The 19,853-nt window shown below is 41.8% G+C and overlaps 1 protein-coding gene across 1 annotated transcript in view; it reads left to right on the top strand.

Annotated features, from left to right (window-relative positions):
* The window catches only part of LOC104966303 (partitioning defective 3 homolog), a 198,068-nt gene that overhangs the window by 32,107 nt on the left and 146,108 nt on the right, over positions 1-19,853 (top strand). The window contains exons 3-8 of the mRNA XM_010795490.1: positions 39-122; positions 4,085-4,210; positions 6,474-6,701; positions 7,517-7,704; positions 12,076-12,215; positions 12,674-12,802. Of these exons, the coding sequence (XP_010793792.1) occupies positions 39-122; positions 4,085-4,210; positions 6,474-6,701; positions 7,517-7,704; positions 12,076-12,215; positions 12,674-12,802 (895 nt within the window). The remainder of the gene's footprint in view (positions 1-38; positions 123-4,084; positions 4,211-6,473; positions 6,702-7,516; positions 7,705-12,075; positions 12,216-12,673; positions 12,803-19,853) is intronic.

The following is a 19,853-nucleotide window of genomic DNA, read 5'->3' as shown; positions in this document are numbered from 1 at the left end:
CCCTCCCCCCCTCGGCCTCATCCATCATCGCCCTGCAGAGGCCTGCTCAAGCCAGTCGAAGTGTCCAATGGAGGAGGGCCCCTGGGGATCCACGTAGTGCCGCTCAGTTCGCACGATATCAGGTAAAAAAGAGATTGCAACATTTGAATCAAAGCAGCTTAGTGCGCAACAATAGCTCGTTAGTTTTACCATCCAGTGTGCCTCCTGCTTCCTTCGGTTTGAAGGCCTGTGGATGTTGCTTTCTTGTTGCGTTTACTCATCATTTCCCTCTTATATTTCTTTTTCTCACTCTGTTCTTTCTTATTCACCTCTTTTAACATTTTACTCCGGGTGTTTTTTTTCACTGACTGATTGTTCTCGCCGTCTTTTTGTTTTGTGAGTCCCACTTCCAAAGCACTACGCCCATACCCAGCAATACTCATATATGAAAGGCCAGAAGCCCCCAGTGGGAAGAAACACAGATGAAAGCAGCTCTGCTCTTGACTGCATGCAGTGTCCTCAGTCACAACGGTGTCTGCTCTGCCTTGAAGGTGCTTTCTTTTGCCCTTTTATTTAAACATGTGAGTAGTGTCAATGACAAGGGGACGAGAGGAGCATACATCCCAGTTTTACAATTGTTCCAGAAAAATAAAGGAGAGAGGAAGTAGCCAGATGTAATCAAACTAAAAGCTTGTGTATAACACAGATCCCCGCTGCAGGCCAAGGGACTGGCACAGCACCAAGGTGAATGTGACTACTCAGCGCTGGGAAAGAGGAGGGGGGCCGGGGGTTGAACAGACAAAGTGAGGAGATGGAATGGGATGACATTTGAGGGAGAGAAGCTGGCTGTCATTGAAGACTGCTGCGTGTCATTTCTTTGGGACACTAATCCCATTGCTGTTTATAAGCAAGTGTCAGGAAACTATATTTAGCTCTGACCTCGTGCTATTGACTCCTTTAAAAAGCTGTGGCAGTCTGAGATATCCTGAGTCAGAGGAAGAAAATAATGATTCATGATGATTCGCACTCAGCAATATCGCCTGAATAAAGTTCAAATCCAACATTTATTAGGCACGCTATTATCCTTAAGCTCTTCCCACAACTGCATCTTACAAGATAGAGCGGTAATGCTGCATTGTGAGTAGATTTCTTCTCCATCAGCCAAGGTAGGCACTAATAGCCATCAGAGCCTTCAATTAACTTCAGACATGATAAGACTTAGTGTCTGGTCAGTGGGATGATGCTAATGGCCCGGCCCAGCTCCTTCCTGTGTGCTGTGCGCTAGGACAGGAGGCATTAGCCTCAGCGGGCTGTCATTAGTGTCTAGACCAGTGCCACAGGGGTCAGACAGACAGCGAAAGCAGACAGCAAACAAGGAACTGCAGGCGCTCCAACGTCGCCTGATCGCATTCTGCTCCACTGTACTGACATCAAGTTAGATCCAAGCAGGAGGGGCAGACAGCTCCAGGAGAGAGCTTAGAGACTCTCTATCTCTCACAAACACAACCAACTGCACATACCTTACACCCATGCAGTGAAGAGTATGGACTTACCTCCAGCAGTGTGTTCCCGAAAGGATTTTTGCTATCACTTTCTTTTTCTTACACACACGCAAACTGTATTTTAAGCAGTGCTGATCTGCCTTGAATGCTGCGCACATACATATACTGTACATCTGCACGCTCAAATACACACGCCCATCGCAGATGCATTCTTTGCTTAATGAACTTCTCATCCCATGACCAGTTTCGATTGTAAACAAACTGCGGACATAATTGCCGTGCATAAATAGATCCTGATTGGATTATTATTTGATTAGAGGCAGGAGACGAGAGCAGGTGGCCTCCTTCAAATCAGTTGTCAGCACCGCTGCCCAGCCACAAGATGGAGTAAGGCCATGCAGTTTTGTGCAATGCTGATTCTTATGTTTGAGAAACACTGACATTTAGCAGGCTAGATGTATTTCCTGATGTTTGTAACTACAAACTCCATGTGCTCATATCCAATACCTAATTAATTCACTGACTAACAGTCTGTGGGAAAATACCTTTTAGATTTTTCTTTAGCTCTCCTGCTTTTTACCCAAGAGCTTGAAAACTATCCACAAAAAAAGCCATCAGTGAGATGAGGAGGAATTGAGTTGGAAGTGCATTACAGCCATCACAATAATAGTGCTTTTACTAAATCATCTTCTTCAAATCTCTAAAAGATGCTGCTTTGCCCCTAATCCTCCCTGTTGCTGCTTTGAATACTGATCAGGGATCAACCAAAACTCTTGTATCTACTGTCTCTGCTCTGCTAGCAGATCAGGAGTCATTAGAGTGTGTCCATGATGTAATCTCCGTTCGCAATACTTTGTTTTCAAGCTGCCAACACTTATGGAGATAAAGCACAATCATGTCCGCTTCCACGCGGCCCGCAATTACTCTCTGTTCAACACACTTAAGCTGACCTGGCAACGCCGGCTCGGACACCGAGAAAGAGGGAAGGGCCTCTTGTGATCTTTCATTTCAACTTAATGCTGAGCCATTTCCCCCCATTGACGAGCTGAGATGAGTCTGTGGTGAGAGCGTGGATGTCCACATTAAGCAGCCAATTAGACCAATGTTCAGAGAGTGGCCCTGTTTGGCTGAAATGCTAAAGAGCTCGAAGAATCTGCCCTTGACGTCTGTAGTAAACAGGGTCACAATGAAATGTGCTGTTGTTTATGAGTCCAGTAAAACAACAGGAAGTATCAGGAAATTATGAGAATCAGGCAGCATATGTCCTTGCCATGGATAAGCTGTCAGCTGCCCTGTAAGCGACTGTATCTACATCTTTGGCTCCGGAATAGTTTTGGCTCCGTTATATTTCATCATTATTTTTAATTTTTCCAAAAGTAAGCTTCCAAACTTTTTGTCAGTTATTGCAAGGACACCAAATGTTTGCACTCAGTCAGTCTACCTGCTACCTCAGGCATATTGGGCCTTAGAGACGGATGGAGTTTGTAGTTCTGCTGTGCGAGCGCACATCAGATCTCTTTGCATGTGGTTATCCTCAGGGCCTAACTAAAGCCCCAAGGAGCTCACTGATGTATTTATCTAGGAGAGGGAGTGAGGGGAGGGGGGGGGTATTTGAAGGTAAAGGTTGCCTTCTTTTAAGGGATTGCTGGGATGGCCCTGCTGTGGAACTGCCTGAGTATTTATTATAACACTGCCGGCTCTCGTATTAAGCTCCAGTGAAGGAAACTGCAGCGTTTCCTCTGCAGCCATGAGATGATCTCTTAGCTGCTGGTCTGGATTACCCCAGACAAACCGCCCTGTCATTCTCTCAAACCTGCCCACAGAAAGGCAGATAGAGTGGAGGACAGAGGGACGGACACCGGCTTAAAATGTTGTAAATCAGTGGTTCTCAGGAAAATGTTAGTCTTTATCTAAACTCAAAGTTTTGAAAGTTAACTTAAAAAAGGTTAACCCACATCAACAGGAAACTTCTTTAAGGGATATTTTATTCCATCCTCTTTCCTATTACATCACTTTATTAGATATTAGGGACTGCTCCTGCCATACTTTTTAACAATGCCTATTTCAGATATGCATTAGCCGCTTATATTTAATTACTGTTTGTACACCTATTACGGCTACTATAATGGCCAAGGACATTTTTAGATGTATGCATATCTGTTAGGCCAAAACTAAATGTCCACGTTCAATGTTGTTTTTGTTTAGTTGACAGCATTGAGCAGAAGTAAAGTACATTATGATTAACTTAAAGTTACTCTCTTGACCTAATTACACTACCTCAGCATCTGTTGGGGCTAAAAAAAAACACTTGCAGCTCTCTGTTGTAATGTTGTTTGAAAACAACCAACTCTGGGTAACTACAGTAATCATTTATTTTCTCACCTTATGCTTACCACCTAGCTCGTCGTCTAATTCACTTCCTTTTTTCTTTGCTGGTCTCCTGTTGACTCTCATTACCTTTTTCTAAATAGGAGGATGCGGGGATGTAGCCTGCAACTTGCTGCCTGCTGCTCAGTATATTAATATGTCACTGTGTCTCCTAACTACTACAGTATGTGTCTCAACGATGTGTTATCTCTAACATGATGTGTGATCCTTCACAGGACGCAAGGCTTGCTGGTTAAGCGTCTGGAGCCAGGGGGAAAAGCCGAGCAGGAGCGGCTCTTCCAGGAGAACGACTGTATCGTCAAAATCAATCAGGGAGACATTCGCCACCTACGCTTTGAACAGTAAGCTCTGAGTTCCACCCTTTATTCATGATTATATATCTTACTTAATTTCTTATAGTGGTTCCAAACATATATAAGACATACAGTGTTATCCTGGTGCACTGTCTCAGTAATACGGTTGAAACTGAGAGCACTGTGTTAGGCATACATAGCAGTATACAATCTTGCTTTCTATAACTTGAGCCAATCATTCAGCCGCACAATAAAACATAAATATTACTGACTTTCTTGACCCTCCTGTAATAGGTTTCCCTGAGTCACAGTCCTTCAGCCCGCCGAACCCTACACTTCTCTCTCCATTTGTTTATATCGATTCATCGCTCGTATTCATCCCTTAAAGTGGAATGAAGATTTCACCTGGGACTTTTCCACCCATTTACCCAAAGCCACCCTTCTCCCTCTCACACACGCATCACCTTAATGTGCCCAATCTCACACATACTTGCACATGCAGTGACACGTACACAAAGTTAGAGTAAGCTTTAACATCTTATCTACACTTGTCTTTGTGTGTGTGTGTGTGTGTGTGTGTGTGTGTGTGTGTGTGTGTGTGTGTGTGTGTGTGTGTGTGTGTGTGTGTGTGTGTGTGTGTGTGTGTGTGTGTGTGTGTGTGTGTGTGTGTTTGAGAGAGACAGATTGCTTCTCATTCTCACTAGACTCTGGTGGAAAAGCTGGATTACCTCTCACAAAGTCCCCAAAGTGGGATGGATATTAAAAAACACCTTGGTTTAGTTCTAGGTGGAGTCAGAGACAAAGAGAGAAAAGTATTTTCTTTACGCAGGCATACCTTAAAATGTTACAACCAACTTTGGCAAAGATTAGAGAAGCCCTCCGCAGTTTGTGAAACTCCCGACGATCACGGTTACCTTACAGCATTATGTTAATGTATTCATCTGACTGTGTATAAAGCCACTAAGGGTTTAGGATTTTTTTTTTTTTTAAAACGATGCTATTGTCATTAGTAAACATCCCGGTTTCCTTCCAAACCTTTCCACTGTGAAAGAGGCTTACAAACAAAATCCACTAGGGAGTGATGTTTTGTAGCGTTCCGCACTTACCTCCCCACCGTGCCAAACACACGTTNCCCCCCTTCTGATGGTGCCTCGCAGAGAGTGACAATTTAAAGTGATAGTCTAATCTCCTTGGATTGTTTTGCATGGGTAAATATTTTGAGGCGCTTAATCTAACTGAATGTAATGATGCATTGATGGGGTAATTTATTATTCAATCAGGCTTGCGTGGAGGCTGATTACTGAAGTGATGGCACTGTATATGTGCAGGTGCGCACACAAACACGCATACACACACACTTACTCACTCAGTCAGCGCTCCTCAGTGTGCACATGAGAGTGATTTTTGTAAATTACCATAAGAATAAAGATGGGAGAGGCCAAATCCTGCAGAAGTGGCTTGGTGCAGCGTGCGCGCCTCGCCTCTGTGACTCTGCTCAAATGAAGTGCTGTCTGTTGTGGCAGAAGCAGCTTAGCCGCTGTCATTTGGATGCAATCAGCATGGTATTTCTGGCGTGGTAATGCGGGTTTGGAAACAGGAGGTGGGATTGTTGGAATCCAGAAATCCACCGCATCTCTGGCCCCTTATGCTGCAGCATGGCTCGCTCCTGGTGAGCCTATCTATATGCTAAGTGCTACAGGCAAACCAGACTAAACAATTCATGCGTCTGGGAATCATGTTGAGCTCTTGTCTTGGCTTATTCGGCCCCAAAAGTCACATGAGAATGAGTGTGTGTTTTGGCTGTGTTTTTCTTATTTTGTTTGTAAGGAGAGAAGTGTGTGTCTGCTTACTTTGGAACCTCATTGTCTGGAAAGCTTTCTTGATGCATGATTCATTACTTCTGTTCTGATTATGGAGTCAACTCATGTCCACACAGAAACAGAGACTACTATGCCATTAAGACACTTAAATACCCCTCATCCAGCATTTCAGTAGCATAATATTAAATACATCATTTATATTTTCTCATTGATGACTCACCTTTCTTATCTCATTGCTGGCTTGATGCTGGTAATTATAGATAATGCAATTTGTGTCCTTTACTGTGAGTAGCCCTGTGATTAGCCATGCTAACCTCATATCTCCTTATCTTCTCCCAACATACAGCACCACATAGCCTCTGTTATCCTTCTATATCTGGCAAGCTATCATACTACATTATTGTACTTGTATATCTTATCATGTTAAATCTAATTTACTTCTGTTTGCATGACCTCACTGCTCTCTTTCACTTTCTCTGTATCACCTCCAGAGCCCAGAACATTTTCAAGCAGGCGATGCGTGGCCAGGCTATCCTCTTCCATGTCGTCCCCGCGGCCTTCAAAAGACATTACGAGATGCTGTTTATCCAGAGCGAGCTCAGCCCGCCCCATCCCAACAGAGTCCGCTTTAGCCAAGATTCTCAACCGCCGAGGGACAGGTCCAGTCTTGTGGGGGGGATGACACCCAGAACTGGACCACAACCAGGCTTCGAGCATGAGTATGTTTAAAATGTATCTTGTGTATCCTATCCAGCAAACATGTTGTCTACACAGAATTAGAAAGCCAGGTGAAAGTGAGAAACACAGTACCATGAAATTAATGTTGTCCTTCTGCTTTGAAAAATAACAAAAGTTCATGCTTGCGCAAATAATTAGGCTAAGTAGTCTTAGGCTCCCAATAAATGCAATTCTATTTTAATTATACCGGTAAATGACTTTTTTATGTTCACTGTGAATCCATCAATGTTTAAAAACTTCACAATAAAAGAAAAGTAAGCAGTTTATTAGAAATTTATACCTGAGACCTCCAAGTCTGCATCACTGATCATCTTGTTAAAAGCCCATTTGATCTGCCAGTGGTTACTATTCATTTCTGTAATTTCTTTGGCCTAATTCCAGGAAGCTAGAGATAAAGTATCTCTGCACAGAGTTACGTATCTAATGTTGAGTTATGGGAACCTGAAAGATGATGGCAATATATAAAAACAGTATGTGTTATAAGCTAAAAATTAAAAGGACATTACATGTTTTTAACAAAATAACAACCCTTACCCCATAAACAATGTATGTATCAAGTTATTTTCTGAACAAGAGCATTTTAACCAACTGAGTGATCCAGGTAGCGAGCAGGGTCAGGACAATATCATTGTTTTCAATAATGGCCCAAAACTGATACTTGAAACATGTGCTTATTATTTTTTTTAAATATACACAAACTCCTAAAACAGCATGCTGGAAATGCTTAGAATCCCACCACATTGTGTTACAGTTGATTTGATTTAGGTATTAAACCTTGATCTGTGTTTCTCTGTAGCCACCCGGCGCCACTGGCAGGAAGCACCCCAGAGATGAGCCGACGGAGCGCCACGTTACCGCACACCTTGGTCTCCAGAACCGCCTCTGCCTCCTCCCCCTCCCTGCAGCGCAGGGTGAGCACAAACCCGTCCAACAGCACCTACGTAAAGAACAAAGGACGCAGATTCAACATCCAGCTAAAGAAAGGTAAGGAACAAGAGACTGGAAAAGTACTTTTGCCGCTGTATTTGTATGACTAAACAATACTCAAGCTAAACAACTTCTATATTAGCATGGAGACCAGTCCAATAGCACTCAAACTGTATGGGGTCTTTCTGGCACCTTAAATATATTTATATTTTCTATATTTGTTTGGTATCATGATGCCCAGCAAAGAGCAAGTAGGGCACACCTTTTTTTCTTTAAAGTGTCAACAGTTGATGTTGTTTTCTTAAATGCATACAGCGAATGTTACGGATTGCCTATCAAGAAAACTAAATAAAACTAACTTCCTGGAAAAGTCAATGTGTTGAGTTACTCACATGAGTCACTTGTATTGGCAAACCTGTTTTATAGCGATGAAACTGGTGATGTGCTGAAAATACATCTATTGATCCCCACCTCCAGGAGCATTCAATTGCTATTTTGATCATCAAGCAGCTGAAACCAGTTCATCCTTCAAGTGAAGAGCAGATGGATATAGCACCTGTCTCTCTTGTTTCTATTTGTGCCTCTATTACCAATGTTCCACTCAGTCACCCGTCTAAACTCCTCATTACAAAGGGCTGTCTCGTGATCTGTATGCATTTTAAATGTAACCAATTGGTTGAGGCAGACAACCTCAAATCTATTAGGAAAATATGTACTTGCCTTGAGACTTTGTTTAAGTGAGCAGGCCAAAAGAAAGCACAGCTCAACCGCTTCTTCAAAACAGAGGTTGTGGTTTGATGCACTCAGGCTACATCACCATGGTCTTGTGGTTGAAATATTAAGATTGAGCAATCAGTCTGCTTGCAGCTGAGGTTGGTTTGTTTGTGGACTTGGACGGGCCTTTGAAACTGGAGCAGTATATCTGAGCCAACCATTGTGTTGGGTTTACTGCCAGACTCCATCTCATTTTCATCACTTCACTATCTGTATATGATTGACAAGCAGTCGGTTGTAAAATGAACCAGTGCTGAGGCGACTAGACTTCTCTTTGTCTCTGGCTCCTTTCTCCTTTTCTCAGTTGAAGGGAGCAGATGTTAAGTTAAACGCTGGCACGGGGAATAGTGCGGCAAGTGAGGGCAGCAGTGCAGGCTGAATGAAACGCGCTCGGGGGAAATGCAGCCGCTCCAATATGTTTGGCGGCGCTCCCCAAGCCCTTCTATCAGAGATGTAGAGTCCTTATACATGTGGGACAGCAATGCAATTTATACTTTTGTGTTTATATGTATCACGTCTTTTTTTCCTGCACACAAGCCTCCCATTTTTAGTGAAACCGCTGTGGGGCGATGTTGGTGGAGGTCCAGCAGCTCTAGAGGACTGATGCCAGCAGTTTATTTAATTTTTACAAGCCATTTCATGGTTTCATTCAACACTGGCCATAACTCTCAAAAGTATGCTCATGCCAGAGTGACAGAAATGGTTTCTGAGATTATTGCTCATGATTTAAATGGGGCTTACAGGAATGGATGTGCCTCGCTTCTTCAAGCCATTCGTGAACTCTAAATGGGTATGAAATATTGTCCAAATATTGTTGAATTGGAAACCTAACTGAGCATTCAAATCCAAAAGAGTTGAAGGAAGTGTGCCCCTGAAGTCCATTTTGACAATTCCATTTGATTACTAACAGACTTTATCACTACTAATGTACTTTGAAAAAGGCTTCGGCACTTTTGTTATTGACACATTGTAATTGTTGTGATTCGGCCTAAGTGAGTTCCGAGTGGCAAGAGCAGATATTGCCTGGCAAATTATCAAGAGTGCCGTAATCAAATGCTGCATTCGAAAAGGACATACGCACCCCATTAAGTCATTCTAATGTGCCTCAGCCTCTCCTCATGTTCGCTGTTTAATTGGACTACTGGAGCCAGGATTCCAACTAATCCTTAAAGGATGCATTTACTTTTATCCTTCCTCTTCCATTGCCCAAAATAAAGACGTCAGCGTTTAATCACTGCAGGCCTGCTACAGATGCATTCTCTTAATTGCCTGATTGGAGAGTGTTAATGACGGGATCTTACAATGGGCAGGAGTTTGATTCTGCTCATTAGGCCGTGAGCAGGCCAGATGAGAGGAAAGGCACCGACATGGGAGGGGGGTTACAGTGGAAAGGGGAACAAAGACAGTGATGAAGAGGTTTTGAAAAGGGCACCACCAACTGCAGCTTAATCAGATCTGAATCTATAAGACAGAGGTGCAGTAGGATATCACCGACCATGTAGTAGTTTAGAAAGGACTGGACTCACATATGTCTTCTTGTATTAGTCTCTGTAGTTTAATTTTGAGTATAGCAAATGCACTTACTGATTGCCATGGCTGCGGTGTGACCTTGTATTAAAAGTTTTTCATTGAAGAAGTCAAGCTCGGCACATTTAACATTCCACATAAGGCAGCTATTTCTATCTGCTTAGTTATCATGCAGCATTGATGGAGAGATCACTGCACGTCATTATCCTCAACAGCTCAACTTTTTGACTTTAGAAGCGGCCCCTTCATCACCTTTCCCGCAAGTTTGTTTGTGAGGAGGGCACGAGAAAAGTTAGCATCCGCGCTTCTCGCTCTTTGTGTTTCTTGTTCATCAACGCCATCACTGTCAGCGAGACGACAGAGAGTTTGTCAGACTGCTGCAGAAGAGACATACTGGGAAAAGTAGGTCATGATGAACCATCCGAGGTGCTGACAGCTCTGTGAAATGAGCAGCTACTTTCACATGAATACTAATCTCTGTTGTTAGCATCAAAAAAGCCCCCTATGAAACCACATCGCGCAACTTTTCTATGTGTCTGCTAGAAACGCCAGCGGCTAGGTTATGCATGGCGGAATTGATCTCTTTGAACACTGTATTTAATGACTCATCTAATTGTGTTATGAAGCAAGGTTGTTGAATTTGTTTATGTTTTGTCAAAGATTAACCTGACAAACGCAATTTATTTGGTTAACTTCATTCCCGAGCTGACATTTAAAACCATTTCAGGCTTTTATTTGACAAATTCAGGTCTGGTCAGCAGAAAAGGTCAGGCCTGAGATCCCCTTATTTATCTGTTATTTTATTTACTTACTTCCTCAAGAGCAGCAATTCATATTCATTTGATAAACATTAAAGGTCAGTCTTAAAACCCAAATCAAATAACTCTCACAGCTGCTATATGAGGTGCTTTCTCATAATCAGCTGTTGAATATAGCCTTACCAGTCATTGCACTCCAAAAAGGCATGTAGATTTGTTTATTGATACATTAGGAAGCTATTAATGAACACTAATTGAACACTGCTTTCTACATTATGCCCACTTCAAACCATCTCTACATATATAGTATAAGATTACTCTGACCCAGACTTGCCCTGCCATTGTACCGTGAAGTATGAAGGGTTTTTCGGTTCAAACATCTGGCTAATGGTACTTTTTGCTTTTTTAGATGTAGTGCACGACTGTGTATTGAACGGCATTTTAATGCATTTTGCAATCCATAATCATTCACTTTCCTCTGCTTATTCTGGTCCCAGCCAGTCTTTAATCCGACCACAACTTGCGAGAGCGGTTATAAGTCCACATGCGCTTATCATAAACACTCAATTTTGGTTCATAGCATTGACACTATATTTAGAGTTAGGGACACATTTTCATCTGGACTTCCCTAAAAGAAACGTGCTTGAGACACACCCTGATGGCAAAGATGGAAGTAAGTCTGTTTATATTAACTATAGGAGGTTCAGCACATGGTGGAAAACCATAATTTCATCCCTGCATAGTGGTTTCATATGTTACAGTGGTGTATAATGAAAAGGTTCTTTAAGAAATGGTTTAAAATGTCTGGCCAGTTTTTATAGAGTCACTAAAAATGCACTATGATGTTTGGTACAACATGTTTGCATTCCTTCTGACTTTAATTAGAAATAACAATAAGGAGATACGCATTATTTATTTTATAATGCATACAAAGGAACTACACATCCACTTATGTTCCATTATTTACAAATGTTTATTAGATATTAAAAAAAGTAAGTGACTTTTGAAATGAAAACATGAACATCTGAAACTATATCTACCTTAAGGAACAAATCTTGACATGTATGAACTCATATTGAGGTGCACTTAAACATAAACACACGTATTTCTATCTATTCAGACTGATATCACTTCCACAAGGTTGTAAATCAGTAATATCACTATAATTATTCTTTGATTGCACAGTGTGGGAGCATGTGAGTGGCAATCCTTCAATTTGACTGCCTATGTTCATTCAAACCTGCTTTACAAAACACTCTTGATAAAGTGTCCTTCAGCAAGTGAACTCAAGGACTGATGTTAGGAAACCTCTGAATGAGAGTAAGTTATCACCTTAGCTTTCTAACTATCTGCTTTTCATTGTTTCTAGGTCCTGAGGGTCTCGGCTTCAGCATCACATCCAGGGACGTCCCCATTGGTGGCAGTGCTCCCATTTATGTCAAAAACATCCTTCCTCGAGGGGCCGCTATCCAAGATGGCCGATTGAAAGCTGGAGACCGGCTGCTGGAGGTGGGGCAGCACTTTCTAGCAACCTCTAACCATCGCTCTGTGAAATTGCACATTATTTCAGACAATGAATTAATTACTCTGTTGCTGATATGGGTTTGTTCCAAAATGTAATCTTACAGAGCTTTTGTTGAAATGATTAAAACACGCATTGTTCCCTCTGGCTATACACATTCAGCTCCAGCTTCGAATAACTGAGGAAAGTGGATAGATTTTACAATATTTTGATTATTCTTTAATAAGACTGACGTGAAAATCAGCTGGTGCTCACTCTAATACCAGCAGCAACTGGCTCAGTTGGTATTCTGCATAAAGGTTATGTGGAGGACACAGATTACCCCCTCGTCAAAGTCAGGGCTCTGTGATTTCTTTTTTGTTGAATTTATGTTTACATTTCTTTGACATGTATATTGTGCACATTTGAATATTTATGATTTTCATGTATTTGTTTTGATGTGCAGGTAAGTGGCGTGGATCTGAATGGAAAGAGCCAGGAAGAGGTGGTGGCCCTGCTCCGAGCCACGCCCATGGGAGGGACTGTGAACCTGTTGGTGATTCGCCCAGAGGACTCCCTGCTGCCTCGAGAAGTGGTCAGTATTACCTCACTTTATGACCTATTTACTTCACTGCTGCTAAAAAAAGAATATCGGCAACACATTGGAATTTGGATTAGTTATAATAATCCAGAAATTACTTTACTTACCGTCACTGTGGCTGCACCTGTGTGCATTCAACTGCTCAATCAACCCATCAACCCTTCTATTTGTCTATCCTTCCAATTCATGATGTTTTGTTAATTAAACCAGTGTCATATTTGTTCAAATAAGTTGATTGCTACTCTACCGATAAGTATTTAAGGCTACAAAATACTTCTCCTAAAAATGTGTAGTTAAGCTGTTACCGGGCTAACAAAGTACACCTACACCTTTATATTCACCAGCCCCCCCAATTTTACCACAACAAAATGAGAGCTGAGAATCACATGAATGCACATGGTTTCAAAAGGAAAAACGTGAACCTAACCAATCCCTCAGTTACCAATCTTTCTCTCACACACTCACATTGAAACACAGACTTATTTCTGAACCTTTTCAATTAATGGAAGTCATTTGAGCAAGGCACAATTGCAGCTCTTAGCATATGCAGACACTCACATGAACAGGGACAGTAACATGCACAAATTGATTATGCACACAAACCCACTCTGGCTCTCAGACACACAGTCTACATACAGGGTGACTTTGGCTGTCGTGCAACAGATGGTGAGGCTACTGCCCCCGTCCAGCCTGCGCTCCGTCCCTCTGACAGCAGGCTCTGGCGGCGCAGCACCTTGGCAGTCCAGGGGCCCCTAATGCCAACCTCACTCCTGCACATAGTACTCAGCCTGGCACCCAGGCTGTTAACCCCGCCATAGGATGTTCAACCTGTAGAGAAATTGCCCTCTGAGACACATTTTACTCCACTACAGCTTCACGTTTATTTGTAACATTTATAAAATGGCAAGGGGGCTCACATTATATTCATATTTGTATTAAGGGAGTTATAAAATTTACATTTTTACAATATTACTCATTGAAATTAAGTGTAAAGGCAACTTAAAGGTCACCTATTATGCAAAATCCACTTTTTCATGTCTTTTATACATAAATGTGTCCCCTCTGTGTAAAGGGATTCTGAACGTTTCAGGAAAAAAGACCCCCTCTCTTTTTGTCCCGATCCATTTATATAAAAACTTGTCTTTTGGCCACTTTATGATGTCATAACGTTTTTTTGGCTTGTGTAACCATTAGCCTATCACCAACCAAGGTAACACCCCCCAACCGTATGACCTGAATCTCCTCCTAGAGCACCTTTGTGGGTTTTCTAGACCAAATATCTTGCAGAAGGGCGTGGCACCTTATTTTCATCTAAAGTAATAGACAGAGAATCAGCACTTTTGAAACAGGGCTGAAACAGAGGGGTTTATGGGATGCTACAATGGGTGATCTGTTTGGTATTTTGAACAAAACCCTTCAGAGACATGTTTTGTATACTGTATATCTGAGACATATAATCTATTGATGAAAAACAGTATAATAGGGGACCTTTTAATGTACACAATTTCATTTCCTGCTCCAGCCATTGAACCTCTGACCTTCAGGTGACTCAGCAGGCTTTGTATTCATTGCGGCAAAATCTAAATTCTATCTGGAGGGATGCACCAAACTGATTCATACCTCTTGTCGGCAGCCCGGTCAGAAGTTGAAAGATGCTGAAAGTGGTGTTAGTGGTGGGGCTGCCCCTGGGCTGTGACTCACGAGAGGCGCGCTGTGAGAGCTTGATGGCCACACTCCCTAAGCTCCTAAGGCATGACGCAATCAGAAAAAGCCCATCATTGAAACGCTGTCTAATAACCTCTCTCTGTTTATGTATTTTTTCTCTCGTTTCGTCAACTTCTACAAGCTATGAGATGCTGCTATACTCGATATGGCATTGCTTTCCAAGTCATATCACTATCACTTTCCACTCACTCACTTACTGTTCCTTTTTTCTTATCCTCTCCGTACTTTTTGCGACATTTCCCAGCAGTGCTTTCACAAATCTCAATAATCCCTAAGAGTATGTTCGTAAAAATCAGATAAGGAGGCCAAGGCTCTGCCGGTGACAGTTATTGCAAATAAAGCATGGAGGAAAAGCATGGTTGGTAATTGCCTCCTCTGTCACACACTTTGAATTGGTGCATTAGTGTTAGTGTGGGAGCGTGCGTGTGTACATGCTACACACCTCAGACACACAAGTATAGACAATCCTTTACAGTACGCGCTGTCATTCATTGAATTCCCTCAATGACAATGCGATGATGTTTTAAATTGTAGCGTGAGTGACATGCCTTCAGAGTTGCAGGCATCTGTCAAAGACGTATAGCCTCATACACACACACGCACGCACGCACGCACGCACGCACGCACGCACGCACACACACACACACACACACACACACACAATAGCATCAGATTTAGCCGTATAGATGAAAATAGCAAGGAACCATTTTTTTGTCTAGTTGACATTTGCCTGCCGATGTTTAATGTCAGCGCAAAAAATCCCTCCACGTCATCTTTTGTTTTGATGTTTTATTGTATGCCGGTGCGTACTGCACGCGCCCCCAAAGGGATTCATTTACCCTCACAGCATGTTTGGCATAGTGTCTTTAATTACCACGGTTGGGTGTATTTTGACATGCTTTCAGTAGCAATAGCAGTAGCTTTCGATAGCTTTCAATAAATATGTACTCGCTGCAAAGAGAAAAGGTTAAATGGCAATAGAGCAGAGTGGAGTGTTGTCTCTGTGATTCCCCCCCGTCTTTGCCTGTCTGCTTACCTCTCAGGATATCGATAGACATTTTCAGGAGGATACAGTATGTTGTATCTGGGAAGTAGAGCAGCTTTAACCTTTACCAAACACTGGACTCATCTCTAATAAGCTTGCCCTTTCATACCTCTTTCCCCTCTCTTGAACCTTTACCCTCCACCATAATAGACATTTATAATATTCCTAACATTGATATTTTAAACTCTTTGCCTCTGTTGTGTTGTGCAAGTTTGGATCTACTGTATAGGACGACCATGTTACCTTGAGGTGAGTAGAAAGAAAGAAGAGTATAGTGATGACAGGGTTCTTTCTAAAAGTTCAGCTCAAACCCTGCAGACCAAGTCGGAGCGCTGATCAAAAGCCACTTTATGCTGTGTTATTCCTTCACTTGACAGCTCGGGGAGTTTGCATCAATTTTTTTTTTAAGGCAGACTAAAGGGAGGAAGTCAAAAGGATTGCTGCCCCCTACGGGTTTGGAGGCTAACTCATCATTTTCATCATAAAAGGAGGTTGCTTTGCAGCAGGAGAAAGACTTTGTCAGGAATCCCTCGGTGTATGAATATGAGTGCGTTGTCATCTCTAGAAAACGTAATGAATCATCTTTGATTGCTTGTGTCTGGTGAAAGTAACCGGAGAAAGAGTTAATCTGACATAAAGAGACTTAGGAATGGGGTTAGAGCAGCAACAGTTAAATAAAAAGGGACATTTTAATGGAAAAATATCCTCAATTTAAACATGAATGGATAAGAAATAGTGTTTGATTTTGACTCGGCTGTTTCCTCTATGTCACCAATCCCTGCTTCAATCACCTGCCTGGTAACACTGACCAAATTAAGGCTCAATAGTAAAGTTATTTTTCAAAGCATCCTCAGCCACATTAAAAATAAACATCACTGAAATTCCCACACGTAAGCAAGAAAGGCACGTATACACTTCCCACGCATTGCCAGTGAAGGTTTTTTATTGTTGGCATTTATCTCCCAGCGTGCAGCACTGTTTGTGTTTACAGATCTGAGCGACATTGAGCCTTTAGTCCACAGCCAGCAGCTTTGTGAAGTAGAGATTGTTTCTCAGCTCCCTTTTTTCCTGAAATAACCAAGTCAAATGTCACGCTTCAATGTGCAACAAGCAATGGTAACAATTTAAGAAATTAGGTAACATGCCCTGCCAGTGATGGAAATGTACGTTAATGCACCTAGTAGGAAATATAGTTATAAACCCCTTGTTACAAGTGGGTGAATTTGTCTGTTCATGCAAATATTTAAAACACCACAAATGCCTGATATAAAACCTTAACAATCTAAAACCTGACACACAGTATGGGCTTCATTAGTCGCATATGCTCGAGGGCCATAATAACGTTGTCCATGCTTGCCCTAACATCATTGCATGACCCGGGATGAGCAGTATTTTTTTTTACTTCCAATGGGACTATGGGCCGTGGAGAACAAATGGGCTTGTGAAGCTGCTGTTGTAACACCGTGGACCACATAAGAGCAATTAAACAGTACATTAAAATCCCCTCTTTACGATCATATCACACTTGTCACTGATCCATTAGTGGCTATATCTGCCAAGCAATGAGAATCTTAATCGCACAATTAATTTCAGGCCTCTGATTGATGTGACCGCAAAATGTATGGCTCGTGCGAATGCTGGGGTAGGCCGTAGACAGAAGTATGACAGTATTGCTGACAATTATAGCAGACTAATGGCCTGTTTTACAAGTGCCAACCCTGGTGGCCTGGTTTAAAATCCTCAACGTCATGTTTTTACCACTGGACTGTAATTGAGGCATTCAAGAGTACTCCATATTTTTGCACAATTGCTTTGGCTGAAATCCTATTTATATAAGTCCCTTCGAAATAAAGGCATTGGGTTCACTGACATTGAACATACTTCCAAACAAACTCACCATTGTTTTTCTTTTCCAAGTCGAGGCAATCATCATTAGTGTTGCTTTGCAATTATTTACAACAGATGATATCTATGTACCTTTTGTTGATCATTCCACTAACAGTGTTACACAACTGGCTTTTGTTGTACTGCCATCTATTCAATTTGTTGTATTGAGGTTACCATTTATGACCCCCCCTGTTTATAAGTTGAAGACAAGAACAGACTTGTGAAGCTGTATTGATTTCATCACTGCCAAGATCCATTTACCAAGTGGGTAGAGGAAACATGAATTGATTCAAAGCAGAAAAAGATGATCCCGTCTTTGGAGGCAACTATATGATACAGAGATCTGTTGAGGCAGAGCCAAGTTCATCCTCCTCAGTCTTTTATTTACTTCTAAACATATCATTTAACTTTGTTATTGTTATTTCTTAAGTCTACTGTAGGAGAGTTTTGTTAAACGTTGTAAAGGTAGATTATGGAAAAACAACATCCAAGCTGAGAACAAGGGTTCCTTTATGTGAACAAGAATATCTGGCAATGGATGCATCTTTAAGCTTACACCTGCGGTCTATACTTATGTTGAATCCATTTAATGGTTTTATTTCCAAGGGGGTTTGCACGTACAGAACGAGACATTTCTTTGGTGAGTTTGTGCTTAACGATGAGCAAGACCATTTTACACAATACAGAATTGATCAATATGATCAATTTGCTTTAAAATGCAAAATATATAAATCATTTAAGAGATTAGACAGAAACAACTTTTAACTTCCGCATTGGCTTCCATCTTCTTCCAGCCCTGCCACAAACAAACACAAAGCAGAATCATTAACCTTCGGATGCTTTAAGAGCGCAGCTTTCAAATGATGATAAACCTTTAGGGCTATTCCACTGAAGTGGTGATAAACAGTGCTTCTGTTTGAGTTTTGCAGCATCTACAGCCATGCCAAAAAATGACATCTTTGGTGTTAATATAATTAGATGTCTGTTGGAGTGCTTTTTCACTGAAAGGATGATGTAATATGTTGCAACTTTTCCTAATAAAGTGCTAAAGACAGAGGCTTTCTTGCCTGTCTTTAAGGACTTTATTTTTATTAACGGCAGGTTACAGAGCCAGATATTTCACCCCAGCAAAACTTGGCAAAGAACTTGAGGAGATGAGGCATTTCCTACTGGTCGAGCTGATAATTTAAAGTGCTGGGACCTTTTCGCAGATATTCACACACATCTTCCATAATGAATTCCCTGTCATACTCAATGATATAACTTAAAAACAGCAGCTGCTCGAATATAATTGAGTGTAATCAGCAAATTGCTCCACTATTAAAACTGTACAGAAATAGCTGACCCCTGCTTTGTAAATCTTTTCTAAAAAATACAGTTGGAACTCAGGTGAAATTAAATTAAAGGAATTGCTCTAAAGGCCTTCGGGAAGAGCAGTGTAGAGACATGGTTTCGCAACCTGCAATTATTGAGGGCATTTATACATTTGCGGAGCTCTCTAGAGCAGTTTGGCAGCAGCGGATGCATTTAAAAAGTCACTTTTTCCTCCACTTTATGGCTTAAAATGTCTTGAAATTACAGAGCATGATGATCTGGTAGGTAAGAGCTCCAGTGTGTTACCATGGCACCAGAAAGTTCTTCACCATCTCCAAAAAGCATCTTCTTGTAGAGACACTTTATCCATTTGTTCACTGTAAGCTTCGTAAAGTTCATACTTGGCTCTTATTTCCTGATGTTCAGCAAAGACACACAGAGGCCGTTTCTCAATCTCGAGGATACTGGCTTCCAAGCCAATATTTCAAGGATGCTACGTCATCGAGTGCCGCCGAAGTACTGTTCCAATCTCCAGCATACTTGGAATTCCACCGAGGCCGCGTCCTTGGTTTGGGGGAAATGTCGAGGCTGCACATGGGTAGACTTCGCGTCCTTAAAATCCCCACAATGCTTTGCGCACGGACCAATTTCAAAAATCCTTGCGGAGAATGGCTGAACCGACGCAGCACACATTTAAATGTAAGTATGTAGTGGCGTAGGAACATGTGTTGGTAAATATGTTACTTTGTTACATTTGTTATCACCAAAAATGTGTTCCGTGAAAGTAAAGCAAGTTCATAATTAGATAGACATCGTGAGGTATTTATTTTCGGTACAGTTTATGTTGAAACTGTTAGAGAGAGTGGCACACTTGTTAGCCTGTTCCATTCTTCTTCGTTTTCCGAAGCCGTGGGGCTTGGAAGTATACTTGCTTCGTTTCTGAAGGAAGTGACTTGGAAGTACGCGACTACCAAGCCAGCATCCTCGAGATTGAGAACGGCCAGGCTGTCGTCTTCTAGTTCAGGTTCACACAGGGGTCCTTGCAGGTCAGAGTTTGTCAACTGATATAGTTGG

The sequence above is a fragment of the Notothenia coriiceps genome, unplaced genomic scaffold, assembly GCF_000735185.1.
Source record: "Notothenia coriiceps isolate Sejong01 unplaced genomic scaffold, NC01 NC01_scaffold00037246, whole genome shotgun sequence".
In the NCBI taxonomy this organism is placed as follows: Eukaryota; Metazoa; Chordata; class Actinopteri; order Perciformes; family Nototheniidae; genus Notothenia; species Notothenia coriiceps.
Note: the sequence above shows the minus strand (reverse complement) of the source record. Positions and strands in the feature narration are given on the sequence as shown.